General features: G+C 34.9%; 2 protein-coding genes across 2 annotated transcripts; both read left to right on the top strand.

Moving 5' to 3' along the window:
* The first annotated feature begins 13,438 nt into the window (after positions 1-13,438).
* Positions 13,439-14,642, top strand: LOC107955576 (gibberellin-regulated protein 14-like). Its single transcript, NM_001327641.1, is given in 4 exon segments — positions 13,439-13,498; positions 13,596-13,628; positions 13,849-14,365; positions 14,458-14,642. Coding segments are annotated over 4 exon segments (795 nt in total).
* A 1,730-nt stretch (positions 14,643-16,372) lies between these two features.
* Positions 16,373-24,025, top strand: LOC107955575 (GPI ethanolamine phosphate transferase 1). The gene is made up of 18 exons (XM_041116809.1): positions 16,373-16,730; positions 17,070-17,261; positions 17,348-17,503; positions 17,901-18,194; positions 18,476-18,693; positions 18,795-18,869; positions 19,048-19,114; positions 19,478-19,803; positions 20,191-20,424; positions 20,512-20,699; positions 20,956-21,097; positions 21,195-21,303; positions 22,041-22,143; positions 22,230-22,419; positions 22,744-22,842; positions 22,920-22,978; positions 23,380-23,485; positions 23,655-24,025. The coding sequence occupies exons 1-18, from the start codon at positions 16,493-16,495 to the stop codon at positions 23,796-23,798; spliced, it is 2,940 nt and encodes a 979-aa protein (XP_040972743.1). The 5' UTR covers positions 16,373-16,492; the 3' UTR covers positions 23,799-24,025.
* The last annotated feature ends 891 nt before the right edge of the window (positions 24,026-24,916 follow it).

The raw sequence follows: 24,916 nt of genomic DNA, 5'->3' as shown, positions 1-24,916 counted from the left end.
AGCGTCATATCTTTTTCCATTGCGCGTGTAAGAACCTATTTCCTGATTTCTTTCTGCTTCTTTTCCCAAAATGGTCACATTACACCCGTAATTCCACGGCACCATTTTGTTATCCCTATAAGAGAAATTTGATGGTTTCTGGATTACAATTTTCGGTGTTACCGGAGCCCTAACCTCATTACCCTTAGGGCGTGAGATAATGACCACAGGATGATTTGGAGCCTTTGTTCCCAACTCTGTCGCGCATATGCTCCTCATTTCTTTCGCATCTTCGTAAAACCTCATCTCCTTGTTATCCATCATGCTTTGAACCAAAGCCTTAAATCCTTCACATTCTTGGATTTCGTGCCCTGTTTTATGGTGAAATTCACAATAATTTCCCATCTCATGCCCTTCCTCAGAATCTGAAATAACCAAACTCTTTTCGCCATTTCTTTCCAGACCCGTTTCAATGGAGTTTTTACTTCAGCATGTCAGTCTTGACTTCTTCTCCCGTACCTTCGCTAACCATATTCACCCCTTTATCTGCGGTGATTAGGTAACGATTCTTTGCGTTAGGTGATCGTCAAGTTTGACGACACCCAATTGATAAGTCCTTCTACTACCTTCTTGAAGGCAGTACAATTTTCTATCGAGTGCCCAGAAATTCCCGCATGATAATCACATTGCGCATTCACATCAATACCATTTTGGATACGGGGGTTGTAGAGGACTCAAGTAACGAGGAGCAACAACATGTGCATCGAATAAGTCTGATACAACTCCTTGTATGACATGGGGATTGGCGTGAATTGGGGCTTTTCAGTAGTTTTGCCTAGCTCCTGACTCTTGTCTTGATGATCCTGTTGATTAGCAGCCACTTTTTTTGGTTGATTCACGGTAATTGACCTACCATAAGCATTCACATTATTCACTTCATTTTCTCTTTTCCTGGGGGTGCCCTCCTATTATTTCTCCTCATCTATTTTCCACTTAATGCATGCTCAACATTCACATCTGATTATATCGAGAATTTTTGAAGCGCTTCCCAACATGTGAGTGATGAACGGGGCTTTCAAGTATTAATAAAAAGCGTCGTCATCTCTTTTTCCAAAAGCGGTGGTTGCACCTGAACCGCCACCTCTTGCCACCTCTGCGCATATTGTCTGAAGCTTCGTTCGATTTCTTCCTCTAAATTTGCAGAGTTATCCTGTCAGGCATCATTTCTGAGACATGATTATTTGTCTCAGGAAAGCCTGTGCTAAATCCTCCAAGTAGCAATTTTAGCTCGGCTCAGCTGATTGTACCACTTCGACGCCGCTCCCGTAAGACTTTCCTGAAAGCAATGTATTAATAATTGATCATTATTAATATGCCCCGTCATTCTTCTACAAAACATAGTAATATGGGATCCTGGGCAACTAGTCCGTTGTATTTCTCAAATTCCGGCATCTTTAAATTTTGTAAGGGAGCACCAAGTCCGGAACCAAGCTCAGATCCTTTGCATCTATTCCATAGCTTTCGATGCTTTCTATTGCCCTAAACTTTTCTTCTATCCATTTCCATTTCTCCTCAAATTGTTTTGGAAATTCCTCCTTCGCCTTGTCCTTTTCAACCATCTCGTCAAGATCTGGGACAGCAATATTATTCGAGCTATCACCGGGATAAAGCCGGGCTCCGGGTTGAAAATTCATTGGGATTGAAGCATCGCCTGGAACTGCTGGGCCTAACCGACACAGAGGGTCTCCGCGGATGCCAGCTCAGTCTGTACTTGCGCATGCGGAGGCGTGAAACCTGGAGGATAAAGTGGTTCACCATTGTTTTCTTCTCACTAACAATCACAGGACCTTTACCCTTATCTACTCCCTTCAATAATTGCGTCATCTTAGCCACCAGATCATTTGGGACTCCTCCATCTTTTGCACCATGTCACGCTGATCTTTTCTATTGCTCTTTCATTGCGCCTGCAACTGGTCTTGCATTTCTTTTTGAAGTCGCTCTAGCTTCTCCAACCTTTGGTCCATAATTTTTGTCTTAGCTCGGGTGCCGTAACTTTGTTGTTTTCCAGGTAACTGAAAGATTTTATTCGATTAGGTTTTTAATGGTCATTATGCATATGATGTGATGCCAATGCATGAAAAGAATGCAAAGAAAAGAGGCACTGATTCTCATTCAACTTCATTAGAAAACTTTACTAGATAAAGAGTTTCTTTACATAAAATAGACTACATATATGGCTTTGCCCTTACACTCAAAGCCTTAACCTTTCTAAGAAGCCAAGCTAACTCTCGGCCCTGTCCGACTCTAATCATACTTCAAACTAATAGATCAGCCTGAACCGCTAGAGTTTGCAGATGATCAGCTACTTCGCGCACTTAGTCACCGCCTCTCCCATAATATAATCTCTTTCTCCAATCTGCTCTTGAGACTGGACGGAATGTCTTGCCACTGCTCATTATTTCTTCCAGAAGCTCTATCCGGATTTCACTATTTGCATGCATTCTCTAGCCCTTCTATTTGTCTTTTTAATTTTTCAATTTTGTCTAAGCTCGCCCTTAATTCAACCGTAGCATTACGATTACAGTACTGGTGAAGCGATCTTTCTAGTTCAGTTATCCGGCCTTCAATTCCGTCTTCTCGTCTTGGCATTAGTAGACTCTTTCCCAAGGCGCTTCTCGAGCCCGAGTATCCTGGAATTTCTTTTCCCATTGATTAGCTTTCATCTTTCCTCCTGAATTTCTTGTCGCCATTGTTCTGGCGTTTTTACCAAGCCAGCAGCTTTACCGGACCTACGCAACTTCTTGTAATCTGTCTTCAGGCTGTCCAAATCTTCTTCTGCTTTGTTCTTTCCTTTTTCTCAATTTATCAGCCTCTAATCTTTGAATGTCCACATCCAGTCCTAACTGCATTTTTTCTTCCTCTAGTTGTTCTATCTTCTTCCCCAATTCTAACTCTTTTTTCAAATTCTTGTTTGATGATTTCTATCTCAGAAGGCAAAACTTGTAAGTGTTCCTCTAAAGATCGAGCAGTTTCTGAATTTGACGCCGGGATGTTGTCGTTGATCCTTTGATCACGCCACTGACCATACTCGGGGGTAATTGTCGGACTCACGGCTAAGATCTTCATTCGACGAGTCTGGTTCCAGGCACTAGATATTTCTCGAACCTTCTTTTTGTAATTGTCCTCCCTATAGGAAAAATCACTATAAGCCAACCCCTGCGTTGCTGGTATGAATTGTCGTGATCTATACTGTCTTGATACGAGTAGAGGAGCATATCCGATAGCTCCCATATCCCGAGCAGCGGAACCCAGTCAAAATCTCCACATCGGTACAATATTCATCAGGAATTAACCAAGGAGCCCTCCATTCAATATCTTCATCCTGGAGATTCTGGAGTATCTCTATCCATTTTTCTTCTGAAATATCATCCCGTCTTGGCGTGGCCACCAATTCTCCTAGAGGGGAGTAGCTATCAGAGAATACCCGATAAGAGACCTTTTCGACCTTCCAGAAGTGGCTATGGAACATGCCATAAGAGCTGCGCGCATCCAATAAACCTTCCCTCCCCTGCTTTTCGACACGCATTCAGGGATCTAAAAGTTTCAGCGAGTATTGCCGGAACCCGGTGTCACCCCTTTACTAAGCCGATCAAACAAATCAGATACAGCCTCGTCTATGTGTCCTAAAGCTTTGGGGAAAACCACTAGTCCATAGATACCTAAAGCGAAGACATCGACCCTTTTCTTTAAGTCAGGATGTACAAGCACCAAATCTCGCAAACTTTTCCAAGGAACACATTTACTGTCGCCTTTCTGTTGGATCCGGGCAGCGACCCACTGCTCGCTCATCCCAGTGATGTTCATTAATTTCTTTAACAACGGAGGGACACAAGCAGCTCTGGAATAAGCCTTGTCGACTTGAATCTTTGGGCACCGAAGCAAGGTCGTATACTCCTCCACAGTAGGCGTCAAATCTACTTTCCCAAAAGTGAAACAACTGTAGGCAGGATTCCAGAACTGAGCAAGGGCTCGGAATAAATACTTTTCCACTTTGACACTAACCAGATAAGGTAGGTCACCGTAGTTACAAAGAACAGCTGCTTGGCCTCGACATCCCATTGATCCCAGACTTCTTTCATTTCTCGAAGGTCATTCTGGATTACACTGATACGGGTAAATCCCATAATCTGACACGTACCTTTGGTAAGACTATCGCCTTTCTCCCGTTGTGTCGTTTCAGCCCATATTCGCACAGCCGCATTATCCTCTACTTTACAAAACCCCTTTTCCATGATAAGCTTTCTACTGAGAAACTGAATGTAAATCGACACCTCTTTTAGAATGAAGATGCCATGCAATCACAAACAAAGTAATAGCATTAAACACATAATAAGATTAAAATAAGCGACAAATGAATACAACATTCATTTAGGTAAGCACTAAAAATTTGGAGTAGCTCTACCTAGGTCGGTTCCTATGGCTCATTACATGTGGTTTGGTTCTAAAGATAAGGTACCTGAACCAGCAGATTCCTCGATCTTTACCCATTATAGGCTCATACAGACCGAGTTCGGTTCAGGGGGATACATTTCCCTATGGCCATGCGGAGATGAAAATCTCACGAAGACATAGGTACGGATGTATCCCGAAAGCGATTCACTATCCCATGCGGAAGTGAAAACCTCACGAAGACGTAGTTTCTCACTCCCACTTAAAGGGTGTGACCAACGTCATGCAATGCAATGTGCAGGAAGATACAAAAGCTTAAACTAACACAGCAATTATAAACCACAACGATGAAAATTGTAATAAAGATCAATGGAGATGCGATGAAAGGATCGTATATTTAAACCAAGTTTTTGATTTTCGACAAAAAGACAAAAAAAATAATCAACTCGTGGCTCGACTCACTTAACCTGTCCCCAGCGGAGTCGCCAAGCTGTTGACACCATTTTTGGATAAAACGGGTGACTTGGGTTTTGAAAAAATGAGACAGAGTCGCCACCAATCCTTTTTATAGGTGTGATTGGATCACCTCGAAAAGCGGTCGTTTTTAATAAACGGTTTTGATTTTATTAAAACAACAAGTTTGGTCCGCGAAATTCAGAAAACGGGTTCGGGAGTCGGTTACGCACGAGGAAGGGTTAGCACCCTCGATACGCCCAAATTGGTACCTTAGTTGATTACTTAATGTCTTAATGTCGAAATTGAAAACTTAGAAGAATTTAAAAAAATACGATCCTTGTATTAAAACGTTGAAAATTTTCAGGAAAATGGGCATATTTCACATTATTCGAGAAAGAGAATCATATCCAGTAAGTTAGAATACAATGTCTCAAATTCCCAATACGTGAATGAATGCCAGAATTTTACTTATTTAAAAGATATTTTATTATCCCGGGTTTAGGAAAGGGATCATGCCCAGTAATTAGGACACGATCTTTTCTTAATTCCCGAGATCGTTTCAAACTTGAGTTTGAAAAGATTAGTGTGTTTAGATTTATTGTGGAAATCGAAACCCAGTGAGTTAGGGTACGATCCTCTCGAATCTAAACACAAAATATCATTTTTTTAAACAAATTTATTATCGAGTGAAATAAAAACATGAAGTCGTAGTAAAAATGTGAAAGCAAATTACATTGTTATACATGACAAAATCATAATGAATACAAAAGTGTAAAAATGATACGAGCAATAGCAACAATATAAAATAAATAAAAGTCAAACCTACAATCATATAAATAACAATGTATATAAACAAATAAATTAAACATTCGTTCAAAATATAATGAAAATGAAATGAAACAAATAAATAGTAATACGATTAATATAAAGATATATATAGGCAAAAAAAATTAAAATGTATGTATATATAGATATATATATATGTATTTACAAAGGTTAAATATGTACAATATATATTAGAAGGCATAATATTACAAACATAAGAAGGTATGTATGTAGATAAATATACAGATGGATTATAAAAATAAAATAAGATAATATATAATACGTATTTCAAAAAAAAAAATAAAAAATAGATATGAAAATAATATATTAATATATAGTTTAATTATATATAGATAGATATGTATATAAAAATGAGTGTTTACATATTAGATAAGTTAAAAAAAAATACGTATATGCATAAAACAATATAATAATAATAAAACAATAATAAAGTATAATAATAATAAAATTGCTAAAATATGGATTAATCAGAATAAAGACGGAAGTACTGGGCGAAATCGAAATAAAAAACAAAAAAAGGACCAAATTGCAACGCGTGCTGAAAAGGGAAAGGCCAAAACTGCAAATAAACCACAGGCCCAAAACGCAGCGTTGAAATGGGCCAAGTCGGAACAAATGAAATTGCAGGGGCTAAATTTAAAAAGGAGAAAATATCGAAAAGGGATCAAATTACAACACGCTGCCAAATCAGGGACTGCGCGCGCAAATAGTCAAAAAACAAAAAAAACGCGGATCCTCCAGGTCGGGTCGGGTCGACACGCGGGTACAGTCGATCGAACGACACCGTTTGGACATTGGTGCTCCAGGTGCAAAACGGCACCGTTTCACTTCATTATTTAAATAAAAAAATCATTTTTTGCTTCATTTTCGTCCGAAATTTCAGAACACCCCCCCTTTTTGTTTATTTGAGCTCTGCTAGGGTTTCAAAAGAAGCCCATCCTTGCCGTCATCGCTCCACCACCGTGACCGGTGGCCACCGTCGCTCAAAAGGGGATTTTTCAGTCGGGCCTCAGACACCTTTTAAAGGCCATACCACCGAGACGTAGATACACCGAAGGAAGGAGGCTTTCGGCTTCCTTCTAGGTCCGATTCCGACGATGGTGAGGGATCCACGACCGTCAGAGGTTCCGATCGACTTCCTTTTACTCTTTTATTATATGAAAATGAAAGAAACAGAATCGAAAGAAAGAAAAATGGGTCAACCTTCTTTTCAGTTTTTGCTCTTCGATTTCTTGATATTCTCTGATGTTAGTGGTGTTTAAAAAATATTCCCTCTGTTAGGATTGTAGCATTTGTATATCAACTATCTTTTAAGAATTGAAGAAAAAAAAATCCCATCCAAACATAATAGATCTGGCTTTTTATAGCCGAAAGAAAGAAGAGAAAAAAAAGTTTGTCTTCGTTTCTGCTTGCGTGTTTGCCATCTTCTTTGCAGGTGATGTGACGAGGGCGGTGGAGTTGGTGGCTACCAGAGGAGTGGCGGTAGGTCTGGGGCAGGTGGCCGATGGGATATGCGGCGACAGTACTAGGTGCGGCGCTAGGGTTTCAGACTTTCTGAAACCCTAGTTTTGGCAGTTAGCTTACTGGGCTAAGACATTGGGCCTCGGGTTTGGGCCTGTTCTGTAATGGATTGGGTAGGTTAGGTTAATGGTAATTGGGTCTGTTTGTAATTGGGTTCCGGGTTAGGCTAGTTGGGTAAGTTAATTGGTTTTGGTTCAATTGTTAACAGGTTTTGTGTTTTGTTTTTGCTTGGGCCAGAGGTTAATTGGGCCCGGGCATGAAAATTGGGCTTGTACAATCATATAATAAGATGTAATATTCATTTATTCATTGTTGTCAAGTTAATATGTAATTTAAACGATGCGGACTACATGTATCAACTCGAACATTTGCTTTTTAAAATTACCACATTGCACATTGAAAAAAGTTAAAAGGCCTTAAATATAAAATATTTGGCAATAACTTAAGATCCACACAAGAGGCAAGTTCTGAGAAAAGGGTCCTAAAACAGGAAGATTTGATAGATTATTGTCGCATTACCAAACAAGTGCCATTCATTATTTCTTTGTTCCCTTCTTCAGAGTCAGCCTCTCACCAAATATAAAGCATCGGATGCCATCTTTTCCAGCAATCTTCATTACCTTATCCCACTCCATTTTTATCTTTCATTTTGACCCTTGCGGTTTGATAGTACTAATTTGGTTAAATATGGTTCGAGTCCCTGTATTTTTTCATAAATTTGAATTTGTCTTTCTAGATTTATTTTTAAGAATTTAGTTATTTTATATTTTCAAATTTAAAAATAAAAATTTAATTATTAATATTGTTTAGATTCATGTATATTACTACCAAGTAATTTTTTAATTTCAAAATGATACAAAAATTTAATAAAATATTTGAAAATATTAAAAATATTTTATATTTTTATAATTAAATTTAAATAAAAATAGTTTTATTAATAAAATAATCCTCCCAATAAAAAACCACACATCACGATGCCGTCAAGTTCCAGAACCATTGGATTTGGATCAAAGAGGAATATGCTATTAATAGATTACTGTTTATTAATTATATAAATTATTAATTATATAAACTTTTTTATTACATAATTTATTCACATATCATGGATGTGTTATAATTTAATAGAATTATTATATTTTAATTATTTTATTTTATTATACTAATATAATATAAAATATGAAAACTATATAAATAAAACAAATATGATTTTTTTTCTTCAGTCAAAATAATAATAAATATATGAGAAATTAGATAAAATTATTTCATATATGTAGTAATGAAAAATTAAATAGTCGGTCCCGATTATATGAAAACTTTGGAAAATGTGGTTAAATGGAAATGAGGGTATAGGGAAAACACATGCTATATTTTATGTAAAAGAATGCATCCACGTTCATCCTCAATCAATAAAAATGGTAGTACAATGATTAAAATAACTCACTTTTCCCTTTTGAAGCTTTTCAGCTCATGAAAGTGACCTCATTTTTAGCTTTTCAGCTCATTCACTCATTTTCTAACATTTTTTTTTTCATTTTTATATTTCTCCTCTCCATTTTTTCTATTAAAAAAATATTACAAGCAACTACTTAGAATTACATCCAAGATTATTTGGAGGTGTTTCCAATAGTTGGATATCATTATTATTACTAACAGACATTTTAGTTAGATTATCAGCCACTTTATTATAATTTATGGAAGAATGATAAATCGATTAATGCACCATTTTAGCCAATAACATTTTTTATTCTTTTAACCAATGCGGAATGCGACACCTCTATAGCACTGCCCTGTAAACCTTGTACAGCTTCCTGACTGTTTGATAAAATAATCAATCTATCAAATCCTCTATCAAGTGCAATGTTAGAGTTGGGTGACTCGAATCTCATTTGATCTGGTCTGAAAAGTTCGAGGTGTAACTCACTTGTTAAAAAATAAAATAGAGAGGCAAAATAGGGGACCTGTAGGGGTGAAGTATGGACCATGTCGCACAAGTTTAATCTGTATAGGACTATACATCTTCTATTAGACATTAATTATAACAGAGTTATTTAATCTTTAAAATGTGTATCGTTGAAAACTTAGTATATTGTGGTTTTTCAATATTAGTGAATTTCTCCTCCTCTGCCGTAGTTTTTTCCAGTAAGGGTTTTCCACGTAAAAACCTATATGTTCTTATTTTCTTTTTTATTGATTTGTGATCATTCCTATTGTCATTATCAACATATATTATATCATGCAATCTCCAAACCATATTGAATATCCCACAATTTTGCATCTAAGATAAAACAAATTCTCACAAACAATCTCCAAATATTTTTTTTCATTTTATATTCCTCCTCGGGGATTGGGTTTCTCTCTGAACAGTGGGTGGCTCTACAAGTGTAGCCTTACACGGTCTACCCCTACCATGTCTACCTTGAGTGTTCATTATATTCTCGAAAATTTAAGATCTAAAGTATATCTGCAGTTTTCACATAAAAGTTCAAGCATTAGCTAAAGTATATCTGCAGTCTAAGGATTTCAGTTCATCTAAAGTCTCAAAAGTAACAATAACTAGAGTAGGACCGGCATCAAAGTCTCGGATTTAATTTCCTTCAGAAAATTAATTTTCAAAAACTTATGGCATGATTTTCCCAAAATACCGCTTTCAATACATGCATGCAGACTCATTCGAATTTGCACAGTCCGAGTTTTGTAAACTTGACTCTAATACCACCAAATGTGACCTCTTCAACCTGGCCTAAACGTTAGATCCAATTCAAGAGATTACATCGACCACTGAAATGGCCTAGTATGATCGAAGTTTTACAAAACATTTGTATTTAAACTTTCATTATCTCTAGAAGAAAATTTTAATTAATTTTCAATTCAACCAATACTTCAAAATTTATTTATAATTTAGCAGCGAAAAAGTGACATTTTCTTAGTTTTAATAAAATCTATATTTCACGCATAATTAATTAAAGTCCATATTTCAATTTTTAAGAAAAATAAATTAAATGTCATGTATGTTATATAAAATCAAAACCTAAGTCTCATGCCATAGTTTAGATTAAGTGGTACAATTCCTAAAATAATAGAAATTTCAAATAATAAATCCAAAATACTTCTTAAAAAAAAACAATCCAAACCGAGTCTTCAGTATGCCGAGTCTGCATCCTAACTTGGTAGGTTATCTATAAAGATGGAAATAAAAAGGGGGAGTGAGCTTATGAAGTTCAGTGTGAGTTCGGTCACAAGAAAACTAGAACAAAACAATAGGAAAAACATATGGGTTTAATAATTTTGAGAATAATCACAATCATAAAGCACTTCAAATTGACGATTTTCATATCATCACTTCACTACATTATCTTAGAAATCACAGTTTTTTATGCATATGCTAATCAATGGCAGTACAATCTCAATTTGTCAGAAGGAGTCCTACCCAACTCCGCTACACACCTCACTTGTGAGTTCCTAAGAACTCATATATCATATCACTGCGGGTTGTGGATGAACCACTGTTGATTTGCAAATAAATTGTCACTTGTTGTGAATATACAACGTAATTGTAGGTAAAAACTGACACTAGGTTTGTAAAAATTATGAGTAGACCACTAATATTTTTAGATAAAAACATTTACAGACAAGCTGCCACTTGGTTCGAGATCAAACCACGTATTTGCAGTTACTGTCACTTGTTGTGGGTGCACAACATATTTACAAATTAAACAAATTGCCACTTGGTTTATGGACAAGTCACCACTTCTTTACAGATTATTAAACTGTTACTCTTCCTCCGTACAAATCATCCTGCCCCATGCAATGCAATATGACATACTTTATAACATAATAACGCAAACATCCATAGGCATGCTTAACACTTATTCCGTTCAACACTAGCAATAGACATGTTCATCATGTATTTAGCGGGGGCGATAACAGTATTAACACTTACAATTTATCAATAACAATTTGAAAGTAGACATGATTAATTTCACATGTTTATTCATAGCACTATAATGATTCAGTTAAGCAATATCAGTAAACACGTTATAACAATAGTAATTTGAAAATATAAATTGTAGATTTCCTTATAAACACTATTTCAATGATCAATTAAGTGCACGAAAACTTTTAGGAACAATTCAGGGATCAAACAGGGACTAAAATAAACATAACATAAAATTTTAGGCAAAATTGTAGCAGACTGTGGTCGTGTGGAAATTGCAAAATTAAGCTACAAGGAAGGCACAGTCGTGTGGCAAGCTGTGTGGTTTACGAACTACACTAGGGTTTTCAGGGTACATAGTCGTGTGGAGGGTTGTGTCGTCCATTCGTGTGGCAGATCGTGTGGCCTTATTTCTAGATACGGTTTGCTCTGATTTAATTGTAAAAGAATACACACCTTTCAGCGGGGGTTCGATAGATTTTCCTCACGCTCGATCTCAATCCAATTCACCTAGATTCTGTCTTTCAACGGAAAATATGCTTGAATTAACAATTGAATCAAGATTTGCCAAGATTTTCAAGAATTCGACAAGCAACCGTAAAAGATTGATTAATCGGACGAAATATTATTGTTAAATTGCAATAATCCATAAATATGAAATCCTATTATTGATACGAAGGCACTTACCAATTCTTTAACAATGTTAACGGATGCTATGGATGGTAATCTCTAAAAGTCAATAAAAATATTATTTTATATAAAATCCATATTTCAAAATTTAAGAAAAATAAATTAAATATCATGCATATTATATAAAAGTAAAACCTAAGTCCTATGCTACAGTTTAGGTTAAGTGGTACAGTTCCTAAAATAATAGAAATTTTAAATAATAAATCCAAATTTTTTTACCAATTTAGTCGTTATTTTAAATATTAAAAAAAAGTATGAAATTGAAAAAATTAGCAAATGAAATTGAAAAAATTAGCTTTTTTATTAAATAAAACAAATTTATAAAACTAAAAAAATAAAGTTTATTTAAAAATGTATAAAATACAAAAACAAAGTACATGTGAAAAAGGTATCGCTACATGTTTGGCGGCACTCCTTTTGAAATTAAAATACTGGATACCACTCCTTTTGAAATTAAGATATTATTATTTAATTGTTATTTTATTTATTTTTATTAAAATATTATTTTTTGAGGTGGTGTCGACTAATACATTGACAACACCGCATTTTACTATTTAAAATAACCTATTATCATGAATAGTTTGCTTTTTGCCCCATTTTCATAATTAATTGTTTTCATATTATTAATGTAAAAAACCCTAAATTGATCTCTCACAAAAATCAAAATAATCAATCATGATAATAATGTGTTTCATTAATTGTACATAATTTTTTTATTGATATAATAATAAATTAAGCTTTTAATATTTACAGATTCTATCAAATTGATCCCAATTCTAAATATATAATTATCTTATATATATATATAAAAGAAGATGTTTAAACTTTGAAAATTAACTTCAGTTTTTTGAATGATGAAAAACTTTAATGATGTCATTAATTGTCTCTAAGTATTCATTTTTTAAATTGGTAGAGATTAAATTACTTCAGTTTTTTTAGAGGAATTAATGTACTTAATATAAAAATTTAAAAAAAATTTAACATCTTCTTTATTCGTATATTTATAAGTGTCTATATCCATTTTACGACAGATAAACCTAATTATATCCTAACTAAATAATATTCGGATAAAACTTTTTAAAAATTTTAACTCCACATTTTAAATTTAATCTGACAAATAAATGAACTTCCACTTCATTCAAGTTAGTAAATACATGGATATCATATTATATAATCTTAAACATAATCAGGCAAGCTTATGACCCGAAGTCTCGAATGGTCGGATTTTGTGTGTCGGTTAATTAAATATGGATATGAAATGGCTGTGTTTTATTTGATAAAGCACCACTTTAGCAGACACAGTCCTTGGGCAGAGGGCTAACTTTTAAATTAACAAGGGTGGTTGGATTGAATTGAATAAAATAAAAACTTTAATGTTTTTAAATAAAATTTGAATTTTAACTCAATTTAATTACCAAATACCTTCTTTAACTAAGGCGTCAGTGATCTGGTGAAGCTGGCAAGTAGCATTTATTGGACCAAGTAAATAGCAGCTGCAATCTCTATTTAAACCACAACCCAGTGTCTGACCAATGCACCAAAGGGTAGTGTGAGCTCTTACCAATGGCTTTCAAAGCTCTGCTGCTGTTACTATTGGCCACTTTTCTGCTTGTCTCAACAACAGTATGACTAATTCCTTTCTCATCTTTTGACTTAACCACAGAGTTTTTAGTTCTTGATGTTTATCCAACTCTCTCTCTCTCTTTTTTTTTTTTTGTAGGTTGCTTCCAATGAAGTGGGAGAGAAGACTGAGGTGATTTTTCAAACATTTATTTTACTGTTTTGTCTTGTCTAGGTTGTAACAATTTAAAACTTGGTTCTTTTGAAACAATCTGATTCTTGTTTTATTTTTATTTTTATTGGATAATGTCTTTCTTGTATTTTTTCATACTGAATGCTGTTAGCCATTGTGGTGCATAAGACCATAGTCTGTAAATGGAACTTTGCTAAATTTGTTGCATATCACTGTTCAGATTAAGTATGCTGCTCCTGTTCCAGTGAAGGCACCTATCCCTGCTCCACCCGTTAAGCCTCCCACCACTCCGGCACCGCCGTACAAGGCCCCAACTCCAGCACCCCCAACCAAGGCCCCCACTCCACCATATAAACCACCAGCTCCTGCGCCACCAACCAAGGCTCCTACTCCACCATATAAGCCCCCAGCTCCTGCGCCACCAACCAAGGCTCCTACTCCACCATATAAGCCCCCAGCACCAGCACCACCAACCAAGGCTCCTACTCCCCCATATAAACCCCCTACTCCCGCACCGGCACCTCCAGTCAAGGCCCCTACACCCCCATATAAGCCCCCAACACCTGCTCCAGCACCCCCAACCAAAGCACCAACTCCAGCACCAGCACCACCAACTAAAGCACCAACTCCCCCATATAAGCCCCCAGTTCCTACACCTCCAGTTAAGCCACCAACAACTCCAGCACCGCCTTACAAGCCACCAAGTCCACCATTGCCGCCTGTTAGGACAAAAAAGGGTAAAGAAAACATCATTTTTTTACTTACCAAAACTCAAGGAACTTATCTGTTATCTTTCTGACAACAACCTGTTGGACAACTTTGTTGGCAGATTGCATCCCATTATGTGGACAAAGGTGCAAATTACACTCAAGGACTAACCTATGCTTGAGAGCTTGCATGACATGCTGTGACAGATGCAAATGTGTCCCACCAGGGACATATGGCAACAGAGAAATGTGTGGCAAATGTTACACTGATATGAGAACCCACCGCAACAAGCACAAATGTCCTTGAAAAACCCAACCAAAGCCCCCAAAAAACGACACTTCTTGAGTATGTGTTTTTCATATTGTAATAGCTGAAAAGCTTGCAGTAATAAGTTCTGTGAGAAGAGAGGAAATGGATGGATTTCTTGTAGTGTCTTCGTTTGTAATCCTAGAAGCTATGAACTTGTCAAATAGTTTTAATTAAACATATAACTGAAGATAAATAAGTAGTATATATTAAGTTCCCTTTTGTTCTCGTTAAGGAAATTGTATGTTCTAAGCAGAATGTAAGCCTAATATATGTTTATATTTAAACATTGAGAAATAAATAATAAATCTGAGTAGCATAAATATGGCTGTGTTTTAATTCTAGGCATATCACATCCTTGGAAGATATTTCTTAGGCTCTTAGCATCAAATAATCCATCGAACCCTCAACAAATAGAGCCTTGGAAGACTTAAAATGAAAATTATTTGGGTGTCCTTAGAATGAAGGATGAGTTGAGGTTTGGGATTGGGATTGGTCAAATTTTACTATTAGACCTTGTACTTTGTATAAATTGTGGGTTTAGTACTTTTAACTCTAATTTGGCCAATATGTGATAATATGTTTTGACACATCAAATTTTAAAAATAACCTTAATAGTTATTATTTGGTTAGGATTAAAATTTTTAAATTCTAAAAGTACATGTACTAAATCTATAATTTACTCAAAGTACAAGGTCTAATGGTAGAATTTAACCTTTGAGATTTGATGAAATGCTTGATAAGTACTTGGTATTGCATTGGTGAGGATATTAGTGTCTGAGGGGACGAATTTATAAATGAGAAATTAGATGGCATCCTTGGAAATGTTGAGTGGAGTATCCTCTTCCACTGTAGTATAGGGTTGGCAAATGGTGCTATAGGCTGGGATCATAAGAATGAAAATGGAGAAAAGACCTTCCAATTTCAATCTAGCAATGAATGTGAGAATATCATAAATGAAGAATGAAAGAATTTGGGAGAGGACTTGGGACATGGATGGATCATGGAGAAATTGGAAGCTCTAAAATTCCAAGGTGTTGGGAAGGAATTCGAGAATATTGGGAGGAAAGAATAGGGGAGATTGAAAAACTCAAAAAAGATATCGATGAAAGATTAGCAATGGAGGACAAATTTTGGCACCAAAGATTGAGAGTTAATTGGCTTCTGCATGAGATCTAAATACTTAAAATGATGTTGTCGTATAATTATAATTATAATTTATATTATTAAACATGACAGAAAATTATGATGTAATTACATTTTATTAAAAATTTTCATTCGGTTACTATGAAAAGCCCAAACACATCCTTAAAACATTATAAAAGCTATAAAATATATTTTAGTAGGAAATCACAAACTATTCACTTTGTTTTCACTGATGAGTAGAATTAAATTGATACAATTTTATTAATATCGAGATCTAGTTGGATTAAAGTTTACGAAAGATTCACTAATTATTGAGACTATATCTAATTAATCCTTCTATTATTAGATGGATCAATTTAATTCTTATACTATTTTTAAAAAAATCAAATAAGTCCAATTTATAACAAAATCAACATATTTTAAAATTATTTTTTAATTGTTATTTAATTTCAAATAAAAGATTTTATTTGCAAGCTTTAAAAATGTATGTTTTTTAAATAGTAAAAGTTAACTTTATTTTTATTATACCTCACCTAAAACAATATATTTTGATGTATTAAAAAGTTAATTTTCCAATAAAAAAACTATTTTAGTATTTTTCTTGTACAAATGAAAAATGAAAAAAAATAAAGATGTAATAGTTATGTTTCTTGTTGGTTTTCTTGCAAGAGTTTATAGAGAGGTGAGACCAAGTAACGAAAAAGATGGATGTAGATGGGATCTTGGGTAACAGAGATTCGAAGCTAGGCAAATCAAGCATACCCAGGAGACGACAATGGGTTAAAAGAAGAGAAACATGGCTGGTTATACTTGGTGTCGTCCTCCATGCCGTTTACATGTTAAGCATCTTCGACATCTACTTCAAGACCCCCATTGTTCATGGCATGGATCTTGTCTCCCCTCGCTTCTCTCCTCCTGCTAAACGCCTTGTTCTTCTTGTTGGTAAACCCACCTTTCTTCTCTTTTTAGGGTTCAACCCCCCTTGGTTTTGTTGAATAAGATTGATAGTGAGAAATGGCTTGTTGAGTTTGATGCAAATCTGGCAATTCTGCTAAATAGAAACAAAGAACCTTTTGGGTATGTTAGTTATTTTAGCTTTGTACTAAAAGGCTAAGCTTTTTATATGAAAATGGAGAACTCAATGATGGGCTGTTCATGATTATTGTGATGCATCTACAGTTTAATGTTTGAAACATTTCATTTTCCTGAAATGATTACTCATTTTTTAATGTTTAGTGTAATTACTAATTGCTACGTTTTGGTAAAACCATATCATTGCAGCGGATGGTTTACGTGCTGATAAATTTTTCGAGCCAGATTTGGAAGCGAATTTCAGAGCACCCTTTTTAAGAAATGTGATTAAGAATCAAGGTCGATGGGGAGTATCTCATGCTCGGCCTCCAACAGAGTCAAGGCCTGGACATGTTGCTATAATTGCTGGTTTCTATGAGGACCCTAGTGCAGTTACAAAAGGTTAATGTTTTAAGCATTGTTACATCACCTTGGTGGAATCGACCAACAAATTTTCCCCTTTGTTAAGCTTTTCCATTTGATTGCAGGATGGAAAGCTAATCCAGTTGAATTTGATTCGGTTTTTAATCGGAGCCGGCATACAATTTCTTATGGTAGTCCAGATATTGTTCCAATATTTTGTGGTGCTTTGCCGCACAGCACTTGGGCTACATATCCCCACGAGTTTGAAGACTTCGCTACTGGTCTGCTTAAAATTCTGTGAAAGGCAAATTTCTCTTATAAATTATGAAATCGTTCTAAAAGAAAAGAAAGAAGCTTAAAATGAAAAAAAATAATAAAAAGAGGGTTCTCATCAAACTGTTCTTTTTTGAACTATTAATTAAATACCTCTGCTAGTAATTTTGGATACTGCTTCTTTGCTTCCAATCATACCTTGTTTATTTCTATTCCAATTAGATTACATTGATATGAACATGCTTTATATGTTAATACCTTTCAAGGTTTACAACTAAATTGTATCAGCATTCTATATATTTGGCTTTCTTGAAATCCTTGTATTATGATGCTTACTAATGATTGTATTTCATCTTTATGATTTTCACTCTTGTTCGATGCTTATTTCAATTGATGTAAATGCAGATGCATCCTTTTTGGATGAATGGTCTTTTGATCAATTTCAGAGCCTGCTGAATAGGTCTAATGAAGACCCAAAGTTGAAAAGGTTACTTGAACAAGATAATCTTGTTGTATTTCTGCATCTACTTGGTTGTGATTCAAATGGTCATGCACATCGTCCCTTTTCATCTATTTATCTCAACAATGTAAAGGTTGTTGATCATATTGCTGAACGTGTTTATAATCTTCTTGAGAATTACTACAAGGACAATCGTACATCATATATCTTCACAGCTGATCATGGAATGAGCGACAAAGGTTGGGGAACTCTTTTATATACTTCACCTTATTTACTTTTGTTATCTTGCTCTAGGTTGTATGACTGAAAATCTTTTGATATGACCCCCATGCTCGAGATCTCCTTGGAAGTAAGGTAGTAAGGTGTGTCTACCACTAGGCCATGCCTTGTCCATTGTAACATGTAACTTTTTACAAGACCAAAACTAGTTTTCTACTTTATCTTTCTTCCTCTAGTTCTATTTGTTTTCTTTGATCGTTTCTAATTACAGATTCTGACATGATTAGCTTTTGATTACTAGGAAGTCATGGGGATGGGCATCCTTCAAACACTGATACCCCTCTAGTTGTATGGGGAGCAGGCGTAAAACATCCCAGGCCAGTCACTGCAAAAGATCACTCGGATCATGTTCTTCGTTTTATTGATCAACATTTGCATGACGCGCCAACACCTAAAGAATGGGACCTTGATGGCATCGAAAGAGTTGATGTCAATCAAGCTGATATTGCACCGCTCGTGGTTGTTTAATGTTGATAAAAAAAAAAAAATCCTGTTTAAAGTATTTCTTTGAAACATGTTTAACCCCCAACTGAACTGATGCTCCTTACTTTTTGCGGCAGTCAACTCTTCTTGGTTTGCCTTGTCCAGTCAATTCAGTCGGGAATTTACCTCTTGGTTATGTTGACATGAAAGAGGCGAGTCTGAATATTTTTCATTAGAATGCTTATTTTGAGATCTATTATGAACTTAGGATGTGCTATTTTATACTCTGATGGAGATCAACTAATTAGGTATTTTGGTGCGGCTAAACAAGTTTTCATTGCAATAAATGCATAGAAAACTGATGAAAAATATTCACTATTTAATGTTCAGGAGGAAGAAGTTGAAGCTGTGCTAGCTAACACAAAACAGATTCTGAACCAGTTTCTGCGCAAATCACGTATCCTTTTCATAAACTAGTTTTAGTTCAATGCAGTATGGTACTTAATTTGTTTTCCATAATTCCTTGAAAAGATTTTATATTACAACATAAGATCATTGTCTATCTTTAAGTTTTGTTCCTCATGAAGTTTGGACTTAGATTTGTTGACCAGAATGTTGTGTTTCATGTTTTCACTCAGAAATACCCTTTGTAACTTTTTTAAACATTTACCTGATTTTGGCCAACTGAAATCTTATTACTTCTTATCTACATGTTTTTTATTCAATTATTGGATATTCTGTTTGATTCCGTGTTAAAATGTGGAAGGTGTTACTGGATTATGGATTGGCATTCTGTAACTCTTTTCCTTGACAAACTTAGAAATAAAGCAATCACATTCACTGTTTTTCAAGCCTTTCAAGCCACTTGCGTCTTACTTCTCTATGTTGAATCAAATTGAGGAATTGCTAAGTGCTAGAGACTATAAAGCTGCCATGCAGCTATCAGAAAATCTAAGAAGCTTGGCACTGAAGGGACTTCATTATTTTCAAACTTATGATTTGCTGATGCTGATGGCCACGATTACTCTTGGATATATCGGTTGGATGGTCTTTCTTGTTCTTCATGTTCTGCAAGCTTATACTTTATTGCCAGGAGATATATTTAGAAAGGAGGAAGCCGTTCACGAGAAATCTAATACAGGAAAAGTAATGTCTATGTAAGCTTAATCTCTTTTAAACTTACTTTTAACGACAGAGGAAAAAAAAAAGGAAAACAAATGGAAATGTTTTTCATGAGTTTTATGAAGTTTGAAGCCAAAATGCCTTGTGGTAAATTAGTTTCTTAAAAAATTACCTTATACTTCAAAGCTGACAAGAACTACTTGGTTCTATTAGTTGTGCTCCTAGTTTCTTTGCAGACACAAACTTTTTTTCAATTATGCTTAGTTTACAATATTTATATCATGTTTGTTTGCTTTCCTTGCTCATTTTTGTATTATTTTTCATCAAATGAGCATTTTCTGGATAGGGAATAAATTATTTGTTTCTTCCAGTTAGATGCTACATTCTCACATATATCATCCTATATGGCAGGCTCAGCTTTGTGGCTGTTTGTTTATGGCAGTAGTCAGTGTTCTGCTATTTCTGGAGCACTCCCCTCCACTTTACCATGCATACTTTGCCATGACGATATTTCTCTGGACGCAAATACTAAATGAATATAAGTTTATAAAAGCACTTTGGAGATACTTATGTGGGAGAAAATCCGACTATGTCATTAAACTTCTGGCCCTTGGTGTGGTCTCAGTGATCATTCTTGAGCTCCTGGTATGCTAGTACAACATCCTGTTGTTTTTGTGATTATTTAAGTGATATTTTAATGTTCTAAACCGTGTTTTATTGTACCTTGTACAGGTGCATAGCTTCACTGAGAGAAAACTCTACACTTGGTGCTTCCTCATAGTCGGAGCCATAGCTTCTATATATCTTTACAAATCAATTCCATGGAGATCTGGAATTCCAGTTTTTGTTTGTCTCACTTGTTGGTTCTTGTCTCTATTTACTTTAATGCCTGCTGAAATTCCTGATAATAATAAGTTGGTGTGAGTTGCCTTCCTTGTTCCTCCTTTATCGTGATTTTTCCTTTTATTTAAAGATAGGTGAAATGGTTCGACAATAGAAATACAAACATATTCTAACCTCTATCATTCCCAAAAGTTAAGGTTTCTAAAAATTATTGTTTGTTGATAAGTTTAATTCCTTAGACTGATGGAAAATTATAGTATCAGTTCCCTTTACATAATTCTATCATCTACAATGTTTTAATTGGTTATATTTGTGCCTCATGAACGTGTGCAGAAATGCAAGTGGAGTGATGGTTATTGTAATAGGATTAACTGGAAAGTGGCTTGACCTAAATGCTGGTGTGAATAGATTCTGGTTTGGCATTTGTAATCATGAAAAGAGAAAACCCAGGTTCCCTATGCTCTTTCAATTACAGGTAGGCAACATATCTCTCTACCTTTTGCTGGAATGATAAGCTTGTGTATATTGTTAACACAATTGAAAGTAACTGCTTTCTTACTGCTTGAAATCAGGCTCTTTTCGTTGGATTATCATCGGTAATGGTGTTTTTATCTACATCTCACAGAACAGAGAAGCAAGAACTACACACAATACACCAGTTGATGAACTGGTTCATTGCTGGTATACTTTTATAGTCTTCTGTTTTCGCTATTTTTTCAGGCTCTTCAGTGGAGCTGTCTTTAAGGCATTGAACCTTTATGATGTACAAAAGAAACTGTTTCTTAACCTGAATTGGAGACTTTTAAAACCATCTTCCTCACATTCTGATGCTAATTTTATGTTTCTTAATTTCTGTTTGAAATACATCAAAATGCTACCTCATTCTTGGTCAAATGTTGTTTCCACGTCAAACTTGTGCATATGATGTATATGGGCATTTGATTTAATGGCTGTAGCTACTGAAAACAATTGATTTTTGTTAAATTCCCAAAACGAAAAACCGTGGCTTTTGTAGTATATATAATCTTCATGTGTTACTTGGACTCAAGTGTGTAGGCATGTGCCCGACACAGGTATGTTCAATTTTTTCTTTCATGTTTTTCCTTTTTTTGTGTATTGGGAGGGTTATATCCTTGTACCTTATGTCCGGATATGCATCAAACATGGGTGTTGGACATACATGAGTACTCCAACATTAAAGAGTCGGAGTAACATGCACCCACATATACGTCTATTGAGGGCTTCACTCCTCTTCCATAGATCTTGTGCTTGCCAATGGCCGCTGGTTATATAATATTGCAAGTTGAAACTGCTGACTCTTAAGTCATAACGACACAAATTACATTGAATCATGCATTAGTAAAAGCTTACATTATCTTCCATCAATTGTGTCCCTAAAATATTTGTTTTTTTTTCAGGTTTCTCGATGATTCTCCCATTGTTTTCAGAAAATGGCCTCTTGTCCAGGCTCAATTCTATATTTCTTGGTTTTGCACCACCATTCCTTCTATTATCTATTGGGTAGATCTCATCTTAAACTTATGTCATCATAATGCTCAATTGAGGCATGTTATGATTTATTGCCCTTTGTTTTCAAACCCGTGCAGATATGAAGCTGTCTTCTATGGTGCACTTGGTCTTGTGCTAATTGCATGGATACTATTTGAAAACTCGCTTCTCTATGTGCATAAGGTGAACAAATCTTCTGCTTCTGGAAAGAACTTGGGGGAACATGCCTTCCTTGAAAATGATACTAGGTATTTGCAGCTGTCTGATATGAGAATACCTTTAACCTTTGTAAGTCATCTTTCTCTATCTGTTTTATTGTTCTTCCGTATTTCTTTTAAGGAGTTGATTGCTATAGGCAGTTTATGTTACTCATACTTGGGTGTGAGTGTTGACTATGATATGTATTTGACATGGGTATGGTCAAGTTTTTTTATTTATTTTTTATATATATAGAGGGTCTTAGAGGTTGTGTCCCTGTACCCATATATCAGACACAAGTCATAAACATGGATACTTAAAGAAAAATAAAGAGTCGGAGCAACATAGATTTGCTTAGTCTAGAGGATTTTATGGTTTGTAATTTACATAGTGCTGATGAACTGTCTTTGGTAGATGGTCTTATTTAACGTGGCCTTCTTTGGGACGGGAAATTTCGCAAGTATTGCTAGTTTCGAGATTTCATCAGTCTACAGGTTCATCACTGTTTTTAGTGTAAGTAACGGTTAAACTACCTATACATCTTTTACTGTTTCTTCTTGTAAGCCAAACTGAATTACTTCCAATTGCAGCCCTTTCTGATGGCAGCACTCCTCATCTTCAAGTTATTCATACCATTCCTGCTTGTTATGTAAGTTTTTTGATTTTAAAAGAAATGTTAGAATGATCAATCATGCTTCAACGAAACTGGCTTGACCATCAGTTTTTAGCCATGATGCTATGCGACTTTTGCATCTATGGGCTATTAATACATTCAATCACATTTTTATGAAGTTTCATTAACTATTGCACCTTAGCTTTAGAAACTTCATCGTGGTTTCAAAACTCCCTGAAACACCGAATGAGTGAATCGTCTTTAATCTGCTATAAAGATGATCATCGGTTAAGGTGACATATTTAGTCTCGGTTTCCCATTTTAAGTTAAACTTATATAACAATGTCACTAGTAAAGAATGCAAGTTCATATCGATATATGCTGGAATATAGTAGTTAACTATAAACATGGTTCTGTTTGTTCTTTGAGAAACACAGATGTGCATTCAGTGCAATAACCAAACTACTTGAAGTTCCAAGGATAGGATGCTACTTCCTCGTTATTCTCTGTTCAGACGTGATGACAATCCACTTCTTCTTTCTGGTATTAAACTTTTTCAGAAATAAAGTTTGGCGTAGCCGATTCTATTGATTGATATTTTAGCCATTTTTGAACCTTGCTTTGCTTGAAAGTAAGGAAATTATGTGAAATCACCTGTGGTTATAGTTATTTCCTGAGGGCCTCATTGGTTTGGTAATCGGGTTTTCAACAGGTGAAGAACACGGGGAGCTGGATGGAAATTGGTAATAGCATTAGCCATTTCGGAATCATGAGTGCCCAAGTTGTGTTTGTGCTGCTACTTTTTGCTCTCACAAATATATACACAAAAGACATCGAAATCAGATCAGGGAGTTGAGATTCCCGAAAAGTAATGTGATTCACAAGAAACCAGAACTCATTAGCATTATAATTAGCTAGCCAAATTTATTTGCAAGGTAAAAGCATTCAGTTTCTCAGATTCTATGGCTTTCGAGGCCTTTGGTTCATCAGCCATGGATGAAAATTTTGTTTCTTCCATTTCACAATATGCTTGCTGTTAGCTTTGAGAAAATAAGATTCATGGGATTTTCCGAGTTCTTCCCATTCATTGATATTGAATCATTTTTTTTTTGAAATTGAAGTTAGCATGTGATAGTGAAGCCGTTTAAGTATAAAGAGTTTCATGACACTTATATTGTTTTAAACATGAACCAATTGAACTGTGTCAGCAGGAACTATGGTTTATCTGGTCCGTTTAGTATGTTAGAACAGGTAATAGTCGAACCAGTAAAAAGTAATTTATAATTATAATTTATGAAATTTGAAATTGTAACACTTTATTTTTATATTAAATATTGCATCATTAAACAGATATTTTTGGTTGAAACTAATGTGTGGCCAGAAAATGTGGAATCTTTGAATTCATAAAGCAGACCGTGTGAAAGTGCTCACATGGGGACACCTGAAATTTAAAGATTCGTTTAAAAGAAATTCAATTTGATTTATTTTATATTATGATTAAGAATAAAAATTCATCTCAACCAACTTCAACATTTAATATTTAGAATATTATGGAGTTTATTATATTAAAAATTAAATTGTATTTTGTTGTTATATGTACTGATATTTCTGTCACGTATAACTTTATAGTTTTTGCTAGTTATGTTAATTTTTAATAATAATAAAAGATGACACTTTGGAATCGAATTATTTTTTATCTAACATATAAAAATTAATTTATTTATTTTTATAAATAAAAGAGTAAAATACAATTTGAATCTAAATACATAAACTTCTATAACACTTTTACTGCTTCATCTCTACCAAACAACACCAAAGTCAAATTCAATTTTTTATTTTAAAAATAAAAATGGAACTGGAAGACCATAAAGCACATCAAATTGAAACTTATTTGTGCATACAAGAGAAAGTGTTGGGATCAAAACTATGACCCTCAAAAGAAACTAGAATGGAAAAACAAACGTTTACTGCAGA

The sequence above is a fragment of the Gossypium hirsutum genome, chromosome A07 (genome assembly GCF_007990345.1).
Source record: "Gossypium hirsutum isolate 1008001.06 chromosome A07, Gossypium_hirsutum_v2.1, whole genome shotgun sequence".
In the NCBI taxonomy this organism is placed as follows: domain Eukaryota; kingdom Viridiplantae; phylum Streptophyta; class Magnoliopsida; order Malvales; family Malvaceae; genus Gossypium; species Gossypium hirsutum.
This window is presented reverse-complemented; position numbering and strand designations above follow the sequence as displayed.